At 41.4% G+C, this 19,899-nt stretch overlaps 1 protein-coding gene across 1 annotated transcript; it reads right to left on the bottom strand.

The window, feature by feature from the left end:
• Positions 1-2,499: 2,499 nt before the first annotated feature.
• On the bottom strand, positions 2,500-17,637 carry MRPL39 (mitochondrial ribosomal protein L39). The gene is made up of 10 exons (XM_059686794.1): positions 17,480-17,637; positions 16,585-16,791; positions 14,525-14,664; positions 12,470-12,569; positions 11,646-11,713; positions 10,251-10,363; positions 8,279-8,344; positions 7,275-7,428; positions 5,480-5,527; positions 2,500-2,604 (listed from the first exon to the last, which is right to left on the bottom strand). The coding sequence occupies exons 1-10, from the start codon at positions 17,547-17,549 to the stop codon at positions 2,557-2,559; spliced, it is 1,014 nt and encodes a 337-aa protein (XP_059542777.1). The 5' UTR covers positions 17,550-17,637; the 3' UTR covers positions 2,500-2,556.
• Between the last annotated feature and the right edge of the window lie 2,262 nt (positions 17,638-19,899).

Here is a 19,899-nt window from a genome sequence, read left to right as displayed (position 1 = left end):
GTAATACTTTCAACAATATTTTTTAAATTAATAAGAAATTAAAAAATAAGAAAGTACCAAGGAGAGTAACTGATTATCTGGTTACAAATGAATTTTAGCATTTTATACACCAAGAATAGTAAGGACCTAAAAGTGTCCATAGTGTATACGAGTGTGTGGCAGAATGGGAGATGGAGAGGAGGCAGGATTGCAGAGAACAGCCTATATAGAAAGGAATAAAATCAAACTGGTATCAGACTTCTCATTAACATCAGATGCCAGAAGACCACTGAGTTACTGTCAAAGACATGATATAAAATTATTTTTCAACCTAGAATTCTATAGCCAACAAGTTGATCAAATATAAGTGGCAAAACAAAACCACTTTAGACATGCAAGGGCTCTCCCCTTGAATACTTTTTCTTAGGACATGAGATAGTTAATCAAGGGAACAGGAAGATATGGATGCTAGGAAAAAGTAGATCCCACCCAGGAGTGAAGAAATAAATCTTGATATAATACCTGTGCATTGGCCAAACAGCCCCGGTGAAGTCGGAATGGCCCAGGGGAGGTTGAGACGGCCCCGATGAGGTTGAAACAGCCCCGGTGAGGCCGAGACGGCCCCGATGAGGTTGGGACGGCTCCAGTGAGGTTGGGACAGATAATGGGGACCAGTATAGACTGATGAACAGGGGTAGATGCAGAGGCAGAGCAGCATTGAACAGACTGTCAAACTACAGTGGGAAGCCTGGGGAGGGTTGGGGGCGGGGGGGTTTAAGAGATCAAACGAAGGACTTATATGCATGCATATAAGAATAACCAATGGACACAAGACTAGGGGGTAGGAGCCGGGGGAATGTCAAGGGGGGGAGGAGGGGGGAAAGGAGACATATGTAATACTCTTTGTAATACTTTAAGAAATAAAAATTATTTAAAAAAAAAAAAAAACACAAACCTGTGCATTAAACCCAGAAAGCAAGTATTCAGACCAGAATGGGAAATTTTTTAAAATATATTTTTATTGATTTCAAAGAGGAAGGGAGGAGAGATAGAAACATCAATGATGAGAATCATTGATCAGCTGCCTTCTGCAAGCCCCCTACTGGAGACTAAGCCCACAACCCAGGACCCTTCAGTCCCTAGGCCGACACGCTATCCACTGAGCCAAACCAGATAGGGTAGGAAGAAATATTTTGGCAAAATATTTTTAATATCTCGACTTGCCCAAGGCATGGGGAAACAGGTACTCTCAGACTCTGCAGTTGGGACTGTCATTTGGCAAAAGCTTTTAGAGCAGCGGTTCTCAACCTGTGGGTCGCGACCCCTTTGCGGGTCGAACGACCCTTTCACAGGGGTCGCCTAAGACCATCTGAAAACACATATATAATTACATATTGTTTTTGTGATTAATCACTATGCTTTAATTATGTTCAATTTGTAACAATAAAATTGGGGGTCACCACAACATGAGGAACTGTATTAAAGGGTCGCGACATTAGGAAGGTTGAGAACCACTGTTTTAGAGGCTAGGATCTGGTAGCATCTGTCACTAATTCCACTACCAAAAACTATTCCTACAAAATTACTGACACATAAATAAGAACATATGAATGAAATTACTTGGGTCCAAATTCCAGCTTTACTACTTGCCAGTTCTATACTCTTTCAGTTTCCTTGTTTACCAAATGGAAACACCTACTCAACGGGTTGTGAGGATTAAATAAAAGGTTCCATGTGAACCACCAGTATATAAGAAATAATCAGTTAACTTAGTAAATAATCTATCTATCCACAAAACACTTGCCATTGTGCTTAAGGATCTTAACCAAACCGCTTTAAATGAGAAATGGAAATAACTAGCATGATCCTATTTGTGTTTTTAAAAGATTGCATCTGTATTTGTAAATCTATATATATATAAAAGGCTAAGCGATCGGCCGACAGGCCAACTGGCCGGTAGGTAAGATGTACACTGACCACCAGGGGGCAGACACTCAACGCAGGAGCTGCCGAGCGACAGCAACTTTGCAGAGTGCCATCTCGCACTCCGGGACCCCTCGGGGGATGTCGGACTGCTGATTTTGGCCCGATCCCTTCAGGCCAGGCCGAGGGACCCCACCTGCCAGAGGGATCCCACTCACTCTGCAGACACCCTTGGAGCCCCAGCACCACCCCAGGTGCAGCCGGCTAGGGAGATACCATGGTAGGTTGGCTTCGGGGCATGTCCAGCCCATCTCGCCCAGTCCGGCCCCACCGGCCACCTTCTAATTAATTTCCTTTCAATATGCATGAATCCATGCACCGGACCTCTAGCATATTTATACATGTAGAAAGAGACTAGAAGGAGAAAATAGGCCAAAGCGTTACATCTGGGGACTGTGAGGGGACAGGTTATTTCTGTGTGAAATTTTTATTGTGAACAACATGAGCTGTTTTATCCTTTAGGGAAAGAAAAAAATAAACATCAGTATAAATCTTAGGGAGAAAGAGATAGGTGATCTTTATGAGCACACACAAATATTACATAAAAAAACCTTTATTTTAATTTACTATACATGTTTAAATTTTAGGAAGCTACTAGGTAGATGCGCTTTCATCTGCAGGTTTAGTTTGATCTTCAGTTACCTGTAAAAACATAAATAGCTTTACTTTTTTAATAAGCAGTTTTCGTTTTATCCTTCACCCACCATTTAAAATCATTCCATAGTCCTTCTCTTACAATGACCTTTGTCTGTCTCCTTCAATAGTAATTATTACTGAAAGTTAAGCAGAAAGAGAAGAAAACTTATAAGGCCAAATTCTCAATATAAATTATCAAGTAAAGCACAATTCCATTAAAAATATAACCATATAACCTGAGGCTATAGCTAGGCTTCTCCAGTTTGTCATTTTATGTTTCATCTATATATATATATATATATATATATATATATATATATATATATATATATATATATATATAAAATCATTAATGTAAGAAAAACACCAGCAGTACTGTGACAAGGTATTTTAAATCAATGTATTTTGTTGGGAGGTATAATTCTATTTTGAACATAGAATATTATAGACTTAGTATTAATAGGTATCTGTATGTTCATACAGTAAGTTCTCACTTAATGACGTCAAGAGGTTCTGCGACTTTACGTATAAAGAAACCAATTATACTGTAGGCTAACTGATACAAACAACGGTTAAGTTTCTACAGCATCTCATCTTTATAACAAAACATTAAAATGAAGGAAACCATCTGCTGTATATCTACTCTATGTCACTCAGACACATCAAACAGGACTAATCTATTCCTTATCACCCCAAAACCTGCTCCACCTCCTGCATTATCTACGTCAATGAAGGGCTCTACCCAGTTGCCCACGCCGGGCACTGAAGAATCCAGTTCTCTTACCTGATAGTCAATCAACAGTCCTACTAACTCTACCTTAGTAACTTCACAGCCATTCTCGCTGCCATGCCTGAACTTTAGAAGCTCATGCTGACTTAAGTTGCAGCTACTTTCCACACCACCCTCAGAATGAGCTTTTATGTGTCTGCAACAAGCAGAATCCGAAGTAACCGCTTGAGCTAAAGCTGACCCAGAATGAGCTTTTAAATGAATCAACAGGAATAGCTGCCAATAGGTCACTTCCTGTAAAAATTCTCATGACCCCAGTCACCTTCAGGAGGGGGATGCAAATGCTAAGCCACCTTTAGGAGGGGAATGAAAATTCTAAATCGGGGAAGATGAGCCCTTGATATACTGTTTCAACAAATTGCTTTGGACTCATCATCCACTCTACATGTGCCTGTACATTCAGATTCCTCTTACATTTCACCATGCTCTCCTTACCTCCATGCCTCTATACAAGTATCACCCCCAACGCATCCCCCAGCAAATTACCCGCCTGGCCCACTTTTATTCATCCTTTAAAGCCAGCTTAAGAGCCACTGATTGCTGAGAACCTCCCTTAACCAATCCCCCAGTTTGGTTTGGGTTCCACTCCTTCGTGGGAGCCCCATAGGTACACCTGAACTGTCTGCTTATGTCTAGTTACTACATTAAAGTAACTTCCTTGGAGAAAGCGAATTGATTTTATTCATTTTTGTTTGTACAGGTCCTGGCATGAAACACTCAATAAATCCATGTTAGCTGAATCAATGAATCATATGTTTAACCTACTCTTTTTAGACAAGTAAAATGGACAGAAGAAACCTGAACCAGAATAAATGTTTCTACTAGATAGTCTAGGTTCCTGTGTCTGCTACTTTTCTGCATTTTTTCTTGCTTTAAAGTATTCAGTTATTATCCCTTCTTGAGTTTCCCTTAATTTACACTCATTTCTTCTCTTTCCTTCATCTAAAATCATTGTAACCAACCAAAAAGACAAAGTTATTCCATCCATTCAAATATACTCTCATCAAAATTACATAAATTTTACACAAAACCATTATGGCTAACAATAAGTTCTACCTATAAATTCATTAATAAAAACTAAGTTTAAACATCATCATAAAAATAATCAATAAATAATTATTGGGTAAGCCCCTGTGTGCCAAATGTTAAGTTCAAAATTTGGGATTATACATTCATAACAAGCCCTGAATGGGTTAACAGACTGAGTGTAAATGTACTCACTAGCAAAAACAAGCAGAAAACAACATGAGGAGGTATATAATCATGCCGAAATTGTACAAATGGATATTTGGTAAGCAAGTACTCTGAGAATGTTTCATGGAGAAGGTGAGACTTGGGTGAGGTATTAAAGAATGAGTAGGATGTAAATAGACAAAAGGAGAATGGGAATGAAATCCAAATGGAAGAATTGTGGGGAAGAAATGAATAAACTTGAAGACAAGTTTGATGTGTGCTGATTAGCATGTTTGCAAGCTTGATGGAAAATTAGGGGAACTAGGAAAGGCTTCATGCGACGCAGCTGGATTACTCAGGACAGCTATCAGATAATTTAAGTAAAACATCAAGGCTTAACCTATGAAAGGATGAATAGGGACAGTAATGGTCAAGAAAAATCATCATTCCTACTTATGAAATCTAAATGGTAATGACAGCATAAACTACAAAAACACAAGTATTTAAATTTGTTTTTCAGGACATTTGCATATTTAATGTCAATAGTCAAGACAGCTTTAAAATATATCTGACAAATCTTAATCCTTAATGTTCATTAGGTATACAAAAATATTACTGTAAGATCCAATTAACACCATTACAACCTTTAAGAACTATTACTACTATATAGAATATTCTTATTTCTCTTCAAGTTCTATAGTATCATTTCCATAATATTAATAAACAAACTCAAAAGAGGATTACAAACTATAACTTTTCTCTTGCCAAAATACTGCTAGGTAAACAACCACAAAACTGCTTTAGCTACTGAGACAACTAATTTTTTCTTTCTTTCTCTTTCTTTTTTTGTTGTTGTTGCTTAATTTCAATGAATATGTCTTTGTAGAAGAATACTCATTGGCTGTCAAAAACACTTACCAATTTCCGAGACCTTTCCAATAGCTTAGTCCATATCGTAAAATGTGCCTTGAAAAGAAAAGATTTACTATGAAAAATAAATCAGTAAAGTTAAAATAAAAGGGGCTGACTCTTTATATATATATATTGATTTCAAAGAGAAAGGGAGAGAGAGAAAGAAAGAAACATCAATGATGAGAGAGAATCATTGATCAGCTGCCTCCTGCATGCCCCGTACTGGGGATCGAGCCCACAACCCAGGCATGTGCCCTTGACCAGAATCGAACCCAGGACCCTTTAGCACAGGCCGACACTCTATCCACTGAATCAAACCAGCTAGGGTGGGGACTGAGTTTTTATAAAGGTTTTAAACAAAATAAACACATAAAAAGTCAGTACTAATGAGGCTAAATGTTTATAAACATGGATTAGAGTAGGGGAAAAGGTACCATACAGAACAGCTGCTTATATGCCATTCTTCCTCTGCTGTTCTTAATCACTACTGTCACTGAAAGCATTCCTTATAATGGGAAGAAAAATCTGCCCCACTTGCCCATAGATCAGGGGTGGGCAAACTTTTTGACTCGAGGGCCACAATGGGTTCTTAACTGGACCGGAGGGCAGGAACAAAAGCATGGATGGAGTGTTTGTGTGAACTAATATAAATTCAAAGTAAACATCATTACATAAAAGGATACGGTCTTTTTTTTTTTAGTTTTATTCATTTCAAACGGGCCGTAGTTTGCCCACGGCTGCCATAGATTATGGTTCTTTCCTTAAGTAGCCAATTTCAACATGCTAGAGGTCATTTTTCAAATCATAATCAAGCACAAGGAGAAGTTCACTTAAGAACCAACTGTGACATCTTCACATTGAAATCTAGAGGATTCAGCAAATCACCCTCAAGAACAAGTAAAAATAAGAGACAACAGTAAAATTGTAGAGCTAATTTCCTTAATCCTTAACAATCGTATGCAGCAGAGAATTAATCAGAACTCATTAATAAAAACTGTCAAAGTGCATAATGACCACATCAATTTTATTAAGTCAGTTGAAGGCGTTACTGAGGGACATGGGTGGGCCAGTGACCACTTCATAGTGAAGGAGCTGCTAAAACTTACAATAAAAGGTAAAATTACCAACTATGTACATGTCAATCCTTCTGGGGAAAAGACCACAATGGTATGTTTAAAGGAAAAACCATGCCTGACTCAGGCAGAATGAACAGCTGGTGCAGAGACCTTACAGCAGGGGAGGGGAACATCCAGCCCTCGGGCCATATAAGGCCCCAGAAATCAGCTGGTCTGGCCTTGCCAAGGCAACCGCAGGTGGGACTCGAAATTCAGTAAATCTAGGAGCTTTTTCATAGCCACATAAATTTAAATTAAGTCGATTACATTAAGTGAATGATGTTATAAATATCTAAGGAATATAAGAAAAGAATTAGCAAGGGTGAGAGCAATATGGAACATGACAGGCTTTGGGTCATGAATAGACCATCAAAATTAGGAAGAACATGCCAAAATAAGGCCAAAAAGCATTCCAGATCTTACCAGTGTGCACTCCGATATTCCTCATGCACCCTCTCCTATACCAAATTGAAAAATTCTAAATGCTATCTCAATTTGTTTCATTTTTCCAATTAATGCTTCTCCCTCGAATTATCTGTTTTTAAATCATAAACTCGAGTTTATAAAATATCATCACACAATTTAATGAAAATTAAAATGTTATGTCCTTCATATCGGTATAAAAATCAAGACTAGAATTACACCCATACCCAAATTGGATGACCTGAAACTTTCACTTTACTTACTCTTAAGTGAACAGGTAAAGAGAGACCCTGGAATCTCCGTACAAGACTTGACCCGGTGGCCTGCAGATTGTGAACCGCTGACACTTCAAACTGGGAACAAATACTTGTTCTTGGAATAAGAGGGCCTTCAGTCACATCAATGAAGTCACCAAATCTGATTTGATTTTAAAAACAAAGAAAACCTCAAAATCAAATGATTTACAAAACGTTGTGGGGGCGGGGGGAGGAATCTATCCATTCTCTTTGCTGCTACGTCCCTAACCAAGAGCATTCTACATGTCTCGATTCAGGCTCCAATAGCCATGACATAAAAATCTCAAGTGAAAAGGCTAAACTTAAAGTTAAGTGAACCTTCTTCTAGATTAGCACTGATATAACTAGAGATTTTTAAGGTCACTAAGCACATCATGCTATTAAGTGGATCCAATATCTGAAACGGACAGCCTACAAGCTTACAATTCACTGCAGCAGAGTTTAGAATTCAGTACATAGGACAGAAACAAAGAGGAGTTTTCTAGAGGAAAAAGTTAAGTCCAAATCAAGGGTTTGAGGGTTGAGTAAACAGTCACTGACCATGAAATGAGTTTGCATAATGCATTGTCTTACCTCTCTCATCCCCCAGTCGGAAAGCACATTCCAGTTTAACTTACTTAATATATATAAGTAGTAACTAATTAATCAGATTATCATGTGCAATTCATAATTATGAATATTTTGCTCAACTTCAAAATTATCTCTTAAAAATTACATTTTTAGCACTGGTTTTCAACCCTTGAGATGCAGAAATAAAATGAGGAACAGAAACCACAGCTGTTTCTGAAAATAATTTAAAACTCCCAATTACTACTATATCTAAACAACGAACAAAGCAATAAAATAAGGTAATGAGAGTAACAAAACAGGACACAAGTTCATCTTTTTTAGTTGTATACTACATTCAGGTAGCAATAAAGCTAACCTTACTATAAATTAGCATAGCAGCCAATTTTTCAATTTTTACTTACCTGTGCAGCTTAACTATTCTCTCAGGATTCTGAGATGCTTTCTCTTCTATGAGATCTACTTTATACCTGAAAAGCAGGGGGAAAAAAATTTTAATTATAAAAATACAAAAAGGACCCCAGTGAGCGTGGCTCAGTGGTTGAACCAGAAGATCAAGGGTTTGATTCCCGGTCAGGGCACATGCCCAGATTGCACATCGACCCCCAGTGATCAATGATTCTCTCTCATCATTTATGTTTCTCTCTCTCTCCCTCCCACTTCCTCTCTGAAATCAATAAAAATATTTTTTTAAAAAAATACAAAATGGAGTTTACAGAAACCCTTTCTCCTTCTCCTCAGCCAGTTTTTGAGAGAACGGTTTACATTTAGAATGGTTTGCAGTCCACCTACTGCCACACCCCTTCTGCCGGGTCCCAAGCGTCACTGAGGGAGCCAATTCCCTTGCATACTTATGCCTCCCGACCCCCTCTAAGAGACGCCCCTGTCCCCTGGGAGCCAAAGCCAAGCCCGATCACTGACACATGAGCCATTCAAAACTCTTCTGACCTCTCACACTTACCCCCAAACCATCTCCTCCCTCACACATTCAGTTAAGTTACCAAAGCCCTGCACGCCTCCGCTAGACTGGCAGCCGAGTATGGGAAAGGCAAATCCTAATGTACGTGGCATGAAAGCCAACAGTGCCGCCCACTAAGGTAGCTATGGAACACTTACATGTAATCGGTTCTAACTGAATGTGCCTCAGATTCACCAGATTCTGAAGACTTAGTATGAGAAGGAGAATATAAAATATCATTACCATTTTTAATGTGGAGATGATAACATTTTAAATATTTTAAATAAAATGTATGATTAAAATTAACTTCAACTTTAACTTTTTTTTAATGTAGTCTCTAGAAAATTTAAAGATAGCTCACATTATATATATATTTTTAAATATATATATTTTTTATTGATTTCAGAGACGAAAGGAGAGGGAGAGATATAGAAACATCAATGATGACAGAGAACCATTGATTGGCTGCCTCCTGCACGCCCCCAACTGGGGATTGAGTTCACAACCCAGGCATGTGTGTGCCCTTGACTGGAATAGAACCTGGGACCCTTCAGTCCACAGGCCGGTGCTCTATCCACTAAGCCAAACCGACTAGGGCAGCTCACATTATATTTCTCTTGGGTAGCATGACCCTAGAATTTTGGCATGGTGATCTGATATGTTCTGATAATCCAAGTAATTTCTTATAGAATCAATGGTGGTTTGGTTCTGTAGTACTATTTTTACTTTCATTCAGTTAAAATAGTGTATTAGTACTGGTTTATAAATACACTGGTTCCAGAGTATGCTAGAAAATGCTTTAGAAAGCGTTCCACAGGTTAATACATTTGAAAATTATTGTTTTCTATATCCACTTTGGGAAGGTTTACAGTAAATTTTTTATGCCACTGTTCTCTGAATTCAGTATACGTTTTTCAGCAATTAATGTCTTATGGAAGAATACTCCTGTGGCATATCATTCTGAAAAATGCCAAGGAGGCTTTCATGGCTATTATAAGCTCAATTTTTTTATTTTTTTCCAACAAAATTTGCTTTTAGACTTTTTTTCCTGAATTTTTATATTCAGCTTTTGAGAATATAAAAAAAAAAATTTTTTTTCCAATCCTCATCCAAGGGTATTTTTTCATTTATTTTCAAGGGGGAGAGGGGAGAGGGAAGAAAAAAGAGGGGAGAGGGGAGAGAGAAATATCAATGTGAGAGAGACGTATCATTTGGTTGCCTTCCACTGTCACCTTCCACATAGGGGCTGGGACTTGACTATGAATCAAACCATTGACCCTTTAGTGCACAGGCCAACATTCTAACTGTTGAACCACACGGGCCAAGGCAAGAATATAAAAATTCTTAAGAACTGAATTTTCTTCATTACATATAACTTTGGGAGGTTTAATTTGGCTTTAAAGGAAGCCAACACTTACCTGTTGTATTGAAATATTTCTAATGCCACTTTCGCATCAACTTCCAGAGTTTCAAATGGGAGGTCTTTATAAATTAAAGTATTAGCATCTTTTGTGAAAGAACGTAGGTTGTCCTTAAAAATGAAAAGTATTAACATTTGTAATTATTTATTTAAAAGTATCCTATCTAATAAAGACAGAATATGCAAATTGACCATCACTCTGCGACAAAGATGGCAGCACCCACAGCCAATAAGGAGGGAATATGCAAATTGATGCGACAAAGATAACAGCGGCCAGGCCAGGACACAGGCGTTCTGCCCAGTCCTAGCCACTCCAGGCCTCTGGGCAGTGTGCACGCAGGCACTGAGAAGCCGGGGCCGGGCAGGACACCTGCTATGAGGTAGGGGGTGGGGGGGATGGAGGGAGCTACAGGAGGGCGGCAGGGCCGGAGCGAAGGAATAAGGCGGCTCTGGCCAGAGTGAAGGCCCGGGTCCCAGGTGCCGGAGGGAAGCCAGTACCGGCAGGCAGGGGAAGGAAGGCCTATACTTGCACGAATCTTTGTGCATCAGGCCTCTAGTTTCAACATAAAGCAAATTAACTAAATTATATGTTTAATATTATAAATACAACTAGAACAAAAGCAAATCAAATTTGTCAGGAAAGGAAGTTATTAATTTACAATAATTAAGTATTTGGATCATGAAATATAGGGCTAGCAATTTCTCCCAACTCTACAAACTATAAAACTTGCAATTTATTTGTAATTAAGATATCAGCCTGTATAATAATTATTAAAGATAATCCTATAAGAAATGTTAACAACTTCATTCAAATGAAATAACCTCATAAATATTAAAATTATATAACAAGTAGGAATGCTAGTAAATAGTAAGATACAAAAATCTGTTTACATGATGAGTAAAATTATGCTTTTTAAATATATATGGAAAAATTGTTTATGTGATTCAGAAAGTTTCACTAGGAAACGTAATGCCATCGTTAGCCCTGTGCAAAATATACCAAACTGTACTGTGGGCATCCAAGTCTAAGGCTCTAGGCCCCCCACCACACATCACCCAAGGGAGATGATCTTCTATATTTTATATTCTGGTCATCTTGAAAACCACTATTTTAAGGAGCAGTAGAAACAGTACAAGGAAGACAGCATTAGAAGCCAAGGTCACGCAGAACATAAAGCTTCCACACAACTGACCATGCTGCTGTGAGTGCCTTTGTTCATAAGTCTCTATCTTAAATCCACTGAAATAGCGATAACATTAGATAGGTAGGTAGATAGACAGATCCATTCCTTTAAATACCCTCAATTTGCAGTACCATTCAACAAAACATAGGACTCACTCCACCAAAGAAAAGCACAGACTCTAAAATTAATACTCCAAAGGGTATACTTGCTTTTGTTGGCACCCACTCATCGAGCCTCTTATCCAAAACTACATCATAGCAGAAGGCTCCAGCGATCACTGTAAATCCAACCAAAAGAAAAGCAAAGTCAGATCTGTTAGGGTAGAAAGTTACCAATTTGCAACAACTGAATATTTTAACCATAAAATGAAGGGTTAGCAATCTCTCCCACCTCTACAAATTATAAAAATGTTACCAGTATCCCAGGTGCTTGCCAGAGTTCTACCAACTTTCCCCCATCCAGAAAATTAACTAGTTTTGTACTTAAAATCATTATTGAGATTTTCAAATATTTTTGGTTGTACATACTTCTACGTTTTAAAAATGTGATCCTAGTTCACATACTATTGCAAAATCCTAGTTTTAGCAAAATTACAAAAAATATAAACTCTTTCATCTCCCCAAAATGATGGCCCCCTCCAAAGTTCCAAAGTCGCGGCCATTCCTAGTGACACAGTGCAACCCAAGTTGTACTGCAGCTTTCCCCAGAAGTCCATTCACACTCCCATTTCCTCATCCTCCACATGTTCAACTTGGAAATAGATGCTTCAAGTGGTAAGAAATAACCACAGAGACAATTAAATTACATGAGATTCACATTCAAGAGAAACATTCTCCTCTAATTCTATTACATGAATTATTGACTTCCATAATTAAATAGGATGGATTTTGCCGCCCACAATAAATGGAATGTAGGTATGATGGTAATTTATACTAGATAAAAATTATAAATGAACTCTGTACAACAGCAAAGATAGATACCAAAATATTCAAAGATTACAAAAAGTATATTTATATTTATATGTGTACATTACCAGGCACTTCTGGAGCTCTGACCAAACTGACCAAGTATTCGTCTTTGAATGCCCTCTCTATCACACAGCCCATCATCATGGCACAAGACCGCCAATAAGCCTAGAAAAATAAATGTACAAAGATTCACTGAGATCTATTCAACATTAACATTTAGGTTGACTTTTGACTTAGGAAACATTTCTCAAATATCTGTCCATCCTCAGCACATAACAATAATGACCATCAGTCCATAACATTATCTGTGCCAAACTAAAACCACAAAAGGATGAAACACCAACTTCATGTTGTTAGCAATGTTTCTGTGCAAGATATCAGACACTATATTTATCAACCAATAGTTTTATTATCTGGTAGTAACTTTACTTTTCACCCAGGAGAAAGTTAATCTGTTAATAAACACATGCTAAAGTAAAATAAATATACTAATATATATAAATATGGAGTGAAAACTCAACTTTCTAGTATTATTCATGATTCCTATCCTATACCTAACATCATGTACATCACTCACATTAAACATATTGATAGCAAAGCAACCTCATTTTCCCAGCACTCTTTGATCCAGACATCCTCATACAGTACCATGCAATGAACTTGTCAGAGTCATAAAGAGAGGCATGAGTCCCACACACCTGCCCACCTTATGCCCCATACAAGCACTACTATAGCTGAGCACTGGACTTTCATCAGCCCTTTTCCACATCCGAGGACAAGAGTGGGCTCACCTGGCTGTGTGGCAGACTGCTCCAGAATGTATTCCACACAACCACATTACACACACTAAAAGTAAGTATAAACACGGGCCTTGAATGCAAGTAGCGAAATGTACTTCCTCATCTATGCGACATAAATCTTTGTAATGCCTGGTGAACTCCAGAGATAGAATGCCTGGTTCAAATCCAGGCTCCACCACTTCCTAAACGAGTAACCTTGGTCAAGCGAGTGAACCTCTCTTTGTCTCGGTTTATTTATCTATCTGGAAAATAGAGATAATAGCACCTATTTTACAGGATTTTTATGAGGATTAAATGAGTTAATACCTATAAATCATCTAAGACAGTACTTGATACATAATACATAGTCAATGTTGGCAATTACTACTGTCTGTCATTTTCTCATTTATGTATTTCATTTCGCTAAATATTATTAAATACCTACTATATGCCAGTTAAGGACATGATCCCTGTCTTCACAGAGCCAAATTAAATTTAATAGAATTTAAATTAAAGTATTATATCTAGAGACATTAGCCAAGTGTTGTGAAGTTCTAGAGGAAAGAGATTAATTCCAACAACAAGCAGCTAAGGAGGTTCTACAAAGCAGGTGGCATTTTAAAAGATAAACAGGATTTTAATCAGGAGGAAAGAAAATACTCAGAGTTGAAGGAAGAGCATCAACAAAGGCAAGCCAGATAGCACAGGATAAATTATGACCAAGTCCTCTAGTGTAGCCGGAGCAAAGAGGAAGTGGAAAGACGCAGTGGGAGGTGAGGCTCGAAGGTAGCCTGAGGTCAGATCACACAAGTCAGTTCCTGGAAAGTCATGTGAACAGTTATGTAGGCAAGTTCTTTAGGGGTAAGTGACATGAACGTTAGTCATGTCACTTAATAAAACTCTTATAAGACTATAAAGAAGGCTTTAGTATTTTTTTAAAAAAAAAAAAGGGGTGGGGAGTGGGGGGTCGAAGGCAGAGAGTTAAAAAGTTCTTGAAATAATCCAGAGAAGATGGTCAAAGGCTGCATTCCAGCAGTAGCATGGGAATAAAATACTCACTATATAGAGGGTAATCAATAAGTGTCAATTGAACAAAGACATAAATGTAAAAGGCATGCCATATCATTTCCTCAAATCTAAATACAGAGAAATGGATGCTACTGGTATTATCTAAACTATGAAAATGCCTAACCTAACAAGTAAAACACAATCTAATACATTACATTTGACCTTGGCTATATTTGCACATTTCATATTCCACAGAAAATAGATTTTCCTAAAAAGGAGAAGAAAAACATTGGGTGTGAGGGAGGGGGAAAGAGAATATGGAAACAGAAATACCTTATTAACTTCTCCTGGATCACGATCTTTGAAAGTAAGAAACTGAATCTCACAGGACTTGGTCAAAGGCTTATACATGTCCCACGGCTGTCCGTCCACAAGAGCCAGAATGGACTTCTTGCAGTACCACTCACTTAAATCTAGAAATTTAAAATAGATTGAAGGTTAAAATCTAACAAAATTCAAAGTGAGAAACTACAAGTTTAAGTGCTACATTACAAAATAAAACAACAAAAGGCAAGATTCTGCAAGCTGTCTTTTTTTTGGACATAAAAGTATTATATATTACATCTGTAACCAATAAAAAATACTATCCAACCCACCCAATATATTGTTGATTATTAACAAAAGTATCCAAACCATTTACAAAACTCATTAAGGCTGAGTCAAGTTTGAAATCAACTTGTCAATCACTAACTAATAAAACGATTTTCCAAGAGCTACACTGAAATATTCAGAGCAGCAGCAGCATGGATACATTCGGGTATAAGCACAAACAACTTAGAAGGAAAAATGTATAACTATTACTTTCACAGTAAATCAGTTCTAGGTGTGTTTGGGGTCTTGCTCCCAAACTCTCTCTTACTTCTCTAATTAGATGGTTTTCGAATACACAGCTACTCAAAAAAGTGGTCACACTACAGGGTCTAAATTATCATCCACCACATCAATGCCATAAGGCAGGGACCGTGTCTACGCGTGCTCAGCCATCAGTATGTCCAGAGCCTAGCACCAGGCCTGAAATGTACAGGGTACTCAGCATAACTTCACTGACGGACAGAAGGTATGAATGACAAGCAAGCGTCAGGGCAGGGGTCATGCTGAGTGGTGTTCAGAAGCTTCATTCATCTCCACTTCATGTGAATAAAGCTCCTTAAGGGCCTGAGCTTCTCATATCCTCCTCGGTAATCCTAACACCTATCACATAGCAGAGGGTCAGTAAATGCTCACAAAACAAGTAAGTAAACCATGATCATAAATACTAATTCAAATGCCAGAGCAAACAAACACTGAGAGTGTACACTTTACGGGCCAACCTAAGCAGATAACTGAAGTCACTTGAATGGAGTCATCATTGAATTTTTCCAAAAGTTTGAACAACGCAGCTAGTCACATACATGAGTGAGCACATGGGTGTATATCTATCTGGGGTGGGGGCTTTCTAAATTTAAATACCACCAGTTCTACCAAAGCTACTGTACAGCATTCTGATCAAAAATAAACATAGCGGTCCCGTTCCCTTCGTTGCCACACCAAGTCTCACACGGTGCAGCTTCCCCCTTCCGATGTGAACACAACGAACGTGTTTACCCCAATCGCATCCACGCCAAGGGCACTTCCACGCTCACCTTTACCACAGGCATGCAAAGGTAAACAGAAAGGCCGCACCCCAAGGGGCAAGTGGTAAGGAGTCACTGAAGTTAGCCTCTGAGGACGAGGAAAGCCAAGAAGCCAAAACTGCCGGTCCCTGCCGCCAGGGCAGTCCCTCCACCCCCAACGCTTTCCTGAGACCCTCACGGTGACTGAGCGCCGCCCAAAAGGGACAAGATGGCCGGACCAGTGTGGCTCGGTGGCTGAGCGTCAACCTGTGACCCGGGAGGTCACGGTTCGATTCCCCGTCAGGGCACACGCCCCGGTGTCCTTTGGCTTGATCCCCGGCGTGGGGCGTGCAGGAGGCAGCCGATCAATGCATCGCTCTCATCATTGATGTCTCTCTCTCTCTCTGCCCCCCCTTCTTCCTTCCTCTCTGAAATCCATAAAGTTTAAATACATACATAAATAAAAATAAAAGGGACAAGCTAATAGCAACAACGTTTTCGGGTCCGCCCTCTTCTACCAGAAACAAGTACGGCGCCCGAGCCTCAGCCAGATTCAAACAAATCTTAGCACAACCTGTGCACGACAGGACCGACCTGTGGGGACCCACAGGACCCCCAAGAGCTGGAGCCACAGTGGGCGGGCCGCCAGGTGCCCGACAGAGGAGACGAGCCGTCGGCATCCTCTCCGCCCGCACCGCCCCGGTCAACGCCGTGACCGCGGCGCCCCGGCTCGGCACTTACGCATCGCACAACTGTAGGGCGTGGACACGTTTTTATTCATCACGAACGTGGTGCCAGGGTCCGTTCTCCCCACGAGCCGAACCTCGATCTTCTCGGTCCGGGGCGTCAGCGATGACTGCCGGCCCTTCTCCCGGTTGAAGACGTCGTTCTGCATCTCTATCAGCGCGGCCGGCGACAGCTGGGGCGCCGTGGATGTGGCTACGCGTCCTGCGTGGAAATTCCGGTGGATGAGGACGCGGGAGAAATGAAGACTGTAGCCCTGACCTCCTCCCGCCTCATATCTTCCTACAAGGAGGGAATTCACCGGACGCAACAGAACCGCTCCCCGTAGTCATCATGGAGACGCCCACCAGCCCCGGCCCCGCCGGACCCCCAGCTCCCGCCCGTGGTTCACCATGCGGGGCAAACAGGGACCGGGGAACGGAGCCAAAACCAGACCCGCCATTGCGGGGGGGGGCGGGGGGGGGGGGGCGAGCCAAGCTGTCGCTCTGACAAGGTCCTGGGGACCGGAGCCCGGAGGTCGCGCGCCAAAACTGTCCGTATCTGGGCGAGAAATGCCAGTTTATTTTAAAAACCCCAAAGAGCAGGGCTTGGCAAGGCGAGGCGAGTATTGCAACGGGGAACAAGGACACGCTGCACCGGGACGTGGGCTCCTTTCCAGAGGCTCCCCGACCTCCTCCAGCGACCCGTCTCCGGCCCCCGAGAACCCGGGACGCCGTGGGATCTGCACCCTCCCGCCCGGGGGTGGGGAGGGAGAGGGGGCGGCCGCCGCAACCGGGGCTTAGAGCCTTCTCCGCCTCGACCCCGCGGACCTCACGGGACCCGCCTCCGGCCCAGTCTGGACAGACACCATCCTCTAAGCCTCGCTGCCCGTCCCCCGGCCGCTGAAACTCACTCCAGCCAGCGCCGCCACCGGGGACCGCCCGCCAGAGCAGCGACCCGCAGAACCCCACGGCCACCGCCATCGCTTCCGTCCAGGCCGCAGGTGCCGCCGCGCGTTGGTCCTTCTGGGTCCTCCTTCCCCGGAAACGCTGGGCGCGCACCCGGGTTCCGGGGACAGTTCCGTTCCGGGCCCGCGCTCGGGCTGCGCGCCGCCGTTAGGGGGCGGGGTCGCGGCTTCCCAGGAGCCGTCGCTCAAGGTCGGGCGCACGTTTAGGGGTGCGGAGGGGAACCGGGAGGTGCCGGGCCCTAGGGAGGCCGGTCCGCCGCCCCGCGGGCTCTGCGGGAATCAAGGGTGTCTTTTGGAGCCGCTGCGTGCCACACGCGTCCTCATCCTCCACCGTCTGCGGGTTCGAGCCCGGCCCAGGAGCGAAGTGCTTGCTTCCCGCAAACAGTATACTTCTGGGGAGATACATGGGCGAAAGACAGCTTCCGTTTACTCTTGCTTTCGTGGTCAGCCCGGCTGGCCACGCTGGTGACATCTTCTAGTTTGTGGCTTAACTCTCGGTTTTGCAAAGATGGGTTTTTAAGTCGCTTGCAACGTGTCTGTGTACGGGGCCTCCCATTTATGTAGCCAGAATGTCTCTTGTTCATTTAATAGACTTTTGAGTGCCCCTGGCTGGTTTGGCGCAGTGGGTAGAGCGTCAGCCTGCGGACTGAAGGAGCCTGGGTTCGATTCCGTGCAAGGGCACATGCCTGGGTTGCGGGCTCGATCCCAAGTGGGCGGGGTACAGGAGGCAGCCGATCAATGAAATGATTCTTTCATCATTGGTGTTTCTCTCTCTCTCCCCTCTCCCTTCCTCTTTGAAATTAATAAAAGTATTTTTTTAAAAAAAGATATTTGAGTGAATGAATGAATGAACGAATGCCCTTGCAAAAAGTTGCAGAGCAACTGTGTAATTCCTTTGTCATACCAGAGTATTACTGCTATAGAAGTAAACATTCCATAGGTAAAGCGTGGAGATGCTCTTATTCGGACCTAGCTGGTTTGGCTCATTGGATAGAGCATCCGCCTGGGAGCTGAAGGGTCCTGGGTTTGATTCCAGTCAAAGGCACATGTCTGGGTTGTGGGCTCGATCCCCAGTAGGGGGCGTGCAGGAGGCAACCAATCAATGATTCTCTCTCATCATTGATGTTTCTATCTCCCGCTCTCTTCCTCTGTGAAGTCAATAAAAATACACATTTTTTTAAGAAAAGAAATGCTTTTATTCAAAGTTGTTCAACGCTGTGACTTTTCTCGAGGCGTGCAAATTTACAAATACAGCCCTTGGTCTTTTTCCCCTCTGCTCTTTGACTTGCAATGGGAATATACTACCACCAGGGGGAAGCACCGAGCTAAGGAACATATGCTACAGCTATAAGACAGGGGAACTGGGCTAAAATGGTTATAAGGCACACAAAAAACCCAGTTATGAGATAAAAGTACTAGGGATGTAATGTATAACATGGTGACTATCATTAATAGTGCTGTGTTGTATATTTGAAAGCTGCTAAGAGAGTAAGTCCTGAAAGTTCTCATTACAAGGAAGAAACATTTTTTGTAACTTTATAAAGTGATGGATGCTAACTAAACTTAGTAATGATTTTGAAACATGTACCTTAAACCTAAGCAGTGTTGCACATCAGTTCTAAAACTGAAATTTTATTTTTTTAAATATGTTTTATTGATTTTTTTACAGAGAGGAAGGGAGAGAGATAGAGAGTTAGAAACATCGATGAGAGAGAAACATCGATCAGCTGCCTCCTGCACATCTCCTACTGGGGATATGTCTGCAACCCAGGTACATGCCCTTGACCGGAATCGAACCTGGGACCTTTCAGTCCGCAGGCTGACGCTCTATCCACTGAGCCAAACCGGTTTCGGCTAAAACTGAAATTTTAAACAGACCCGATACCTAGATAGATCTGTCTCCATGGTCCGGAACTTATTTCACAACTGCGCAGGGAAAGTGTAATTATCTTCACTTTTAAAGTGAGAAATGTAAGTGTTTTTATCCAAATATTTGATTTTACATTTTTAAATTAGTACCCATGTACTTGCTTGGAAAATTAAAAAAACACATTATAAGCTACCCAGTGAAAAGTCTCTCCCCCAGCTCTTTTACCCACTCAAGTTCTTACAAAAACCTCCCATAGGATGGCACCATTATTTGACTTACCAGAGAGAGCTCTTGATGTCTCTCTCTGATAATTCAAATACATACAGAGAGTTAAATAGGTAAGGATTTTATTAGGGGAAATACCTGTGAGAGAAAATGGGAAGGAGCCAACTAAGATTGACTGCACGAGAAATGGAGAAGGAAGGAAGATAGAGTGGAGGCATTCTTGAAGACCTATGCAACCTAAAGATTCATTGGGGAGGGGGCGGGGGGTCTT

Source organism: Myotis daubentonii, chromosome 3, assembly GCF_963259705.1.
Source record: "Myotis daubentonii chromosome 3, mMyoDau2.1, whole genome shotgun sequence".
Lineage (NCBI taxonomy): Eukaryota > Metazoa > Chordata > Mammalia > Chiroptera > Vespertilionidae > Myotis > Myotis daubentonii.
This window is presented reverse-complemented; position numbering and strand designations above follow the sequence as displayed.

What these genes read in the sequence shown, in the direction of transcription:
- MRPL39 (XM_059686794.1), bottom strand. Translation starts at nt 17,549, where the DNA reads ATGGCGGTGGCCGTGGGGTTCTGCGGGTCGCTGCTCTGGCGGGCGGTC. An exon ending in CGGTGGCGGCGCTGGCTGGA is followed by an intron (nt 16,792 to 17,479) that starts GTGAGTTTCAGC and finishes ATTTCCACGCAG; the next exon opens with GACGCGTAGCCACATCCACG. An exon ending in CAGAGCTCCAGAAGTGCCTG is followed by an intron (nt 11,714 to 12,469) that starts GTAATGTACACA and finishes TTGGATTTACAG; the next exon opens with TGATCGCTGGAGCCTTCTGC.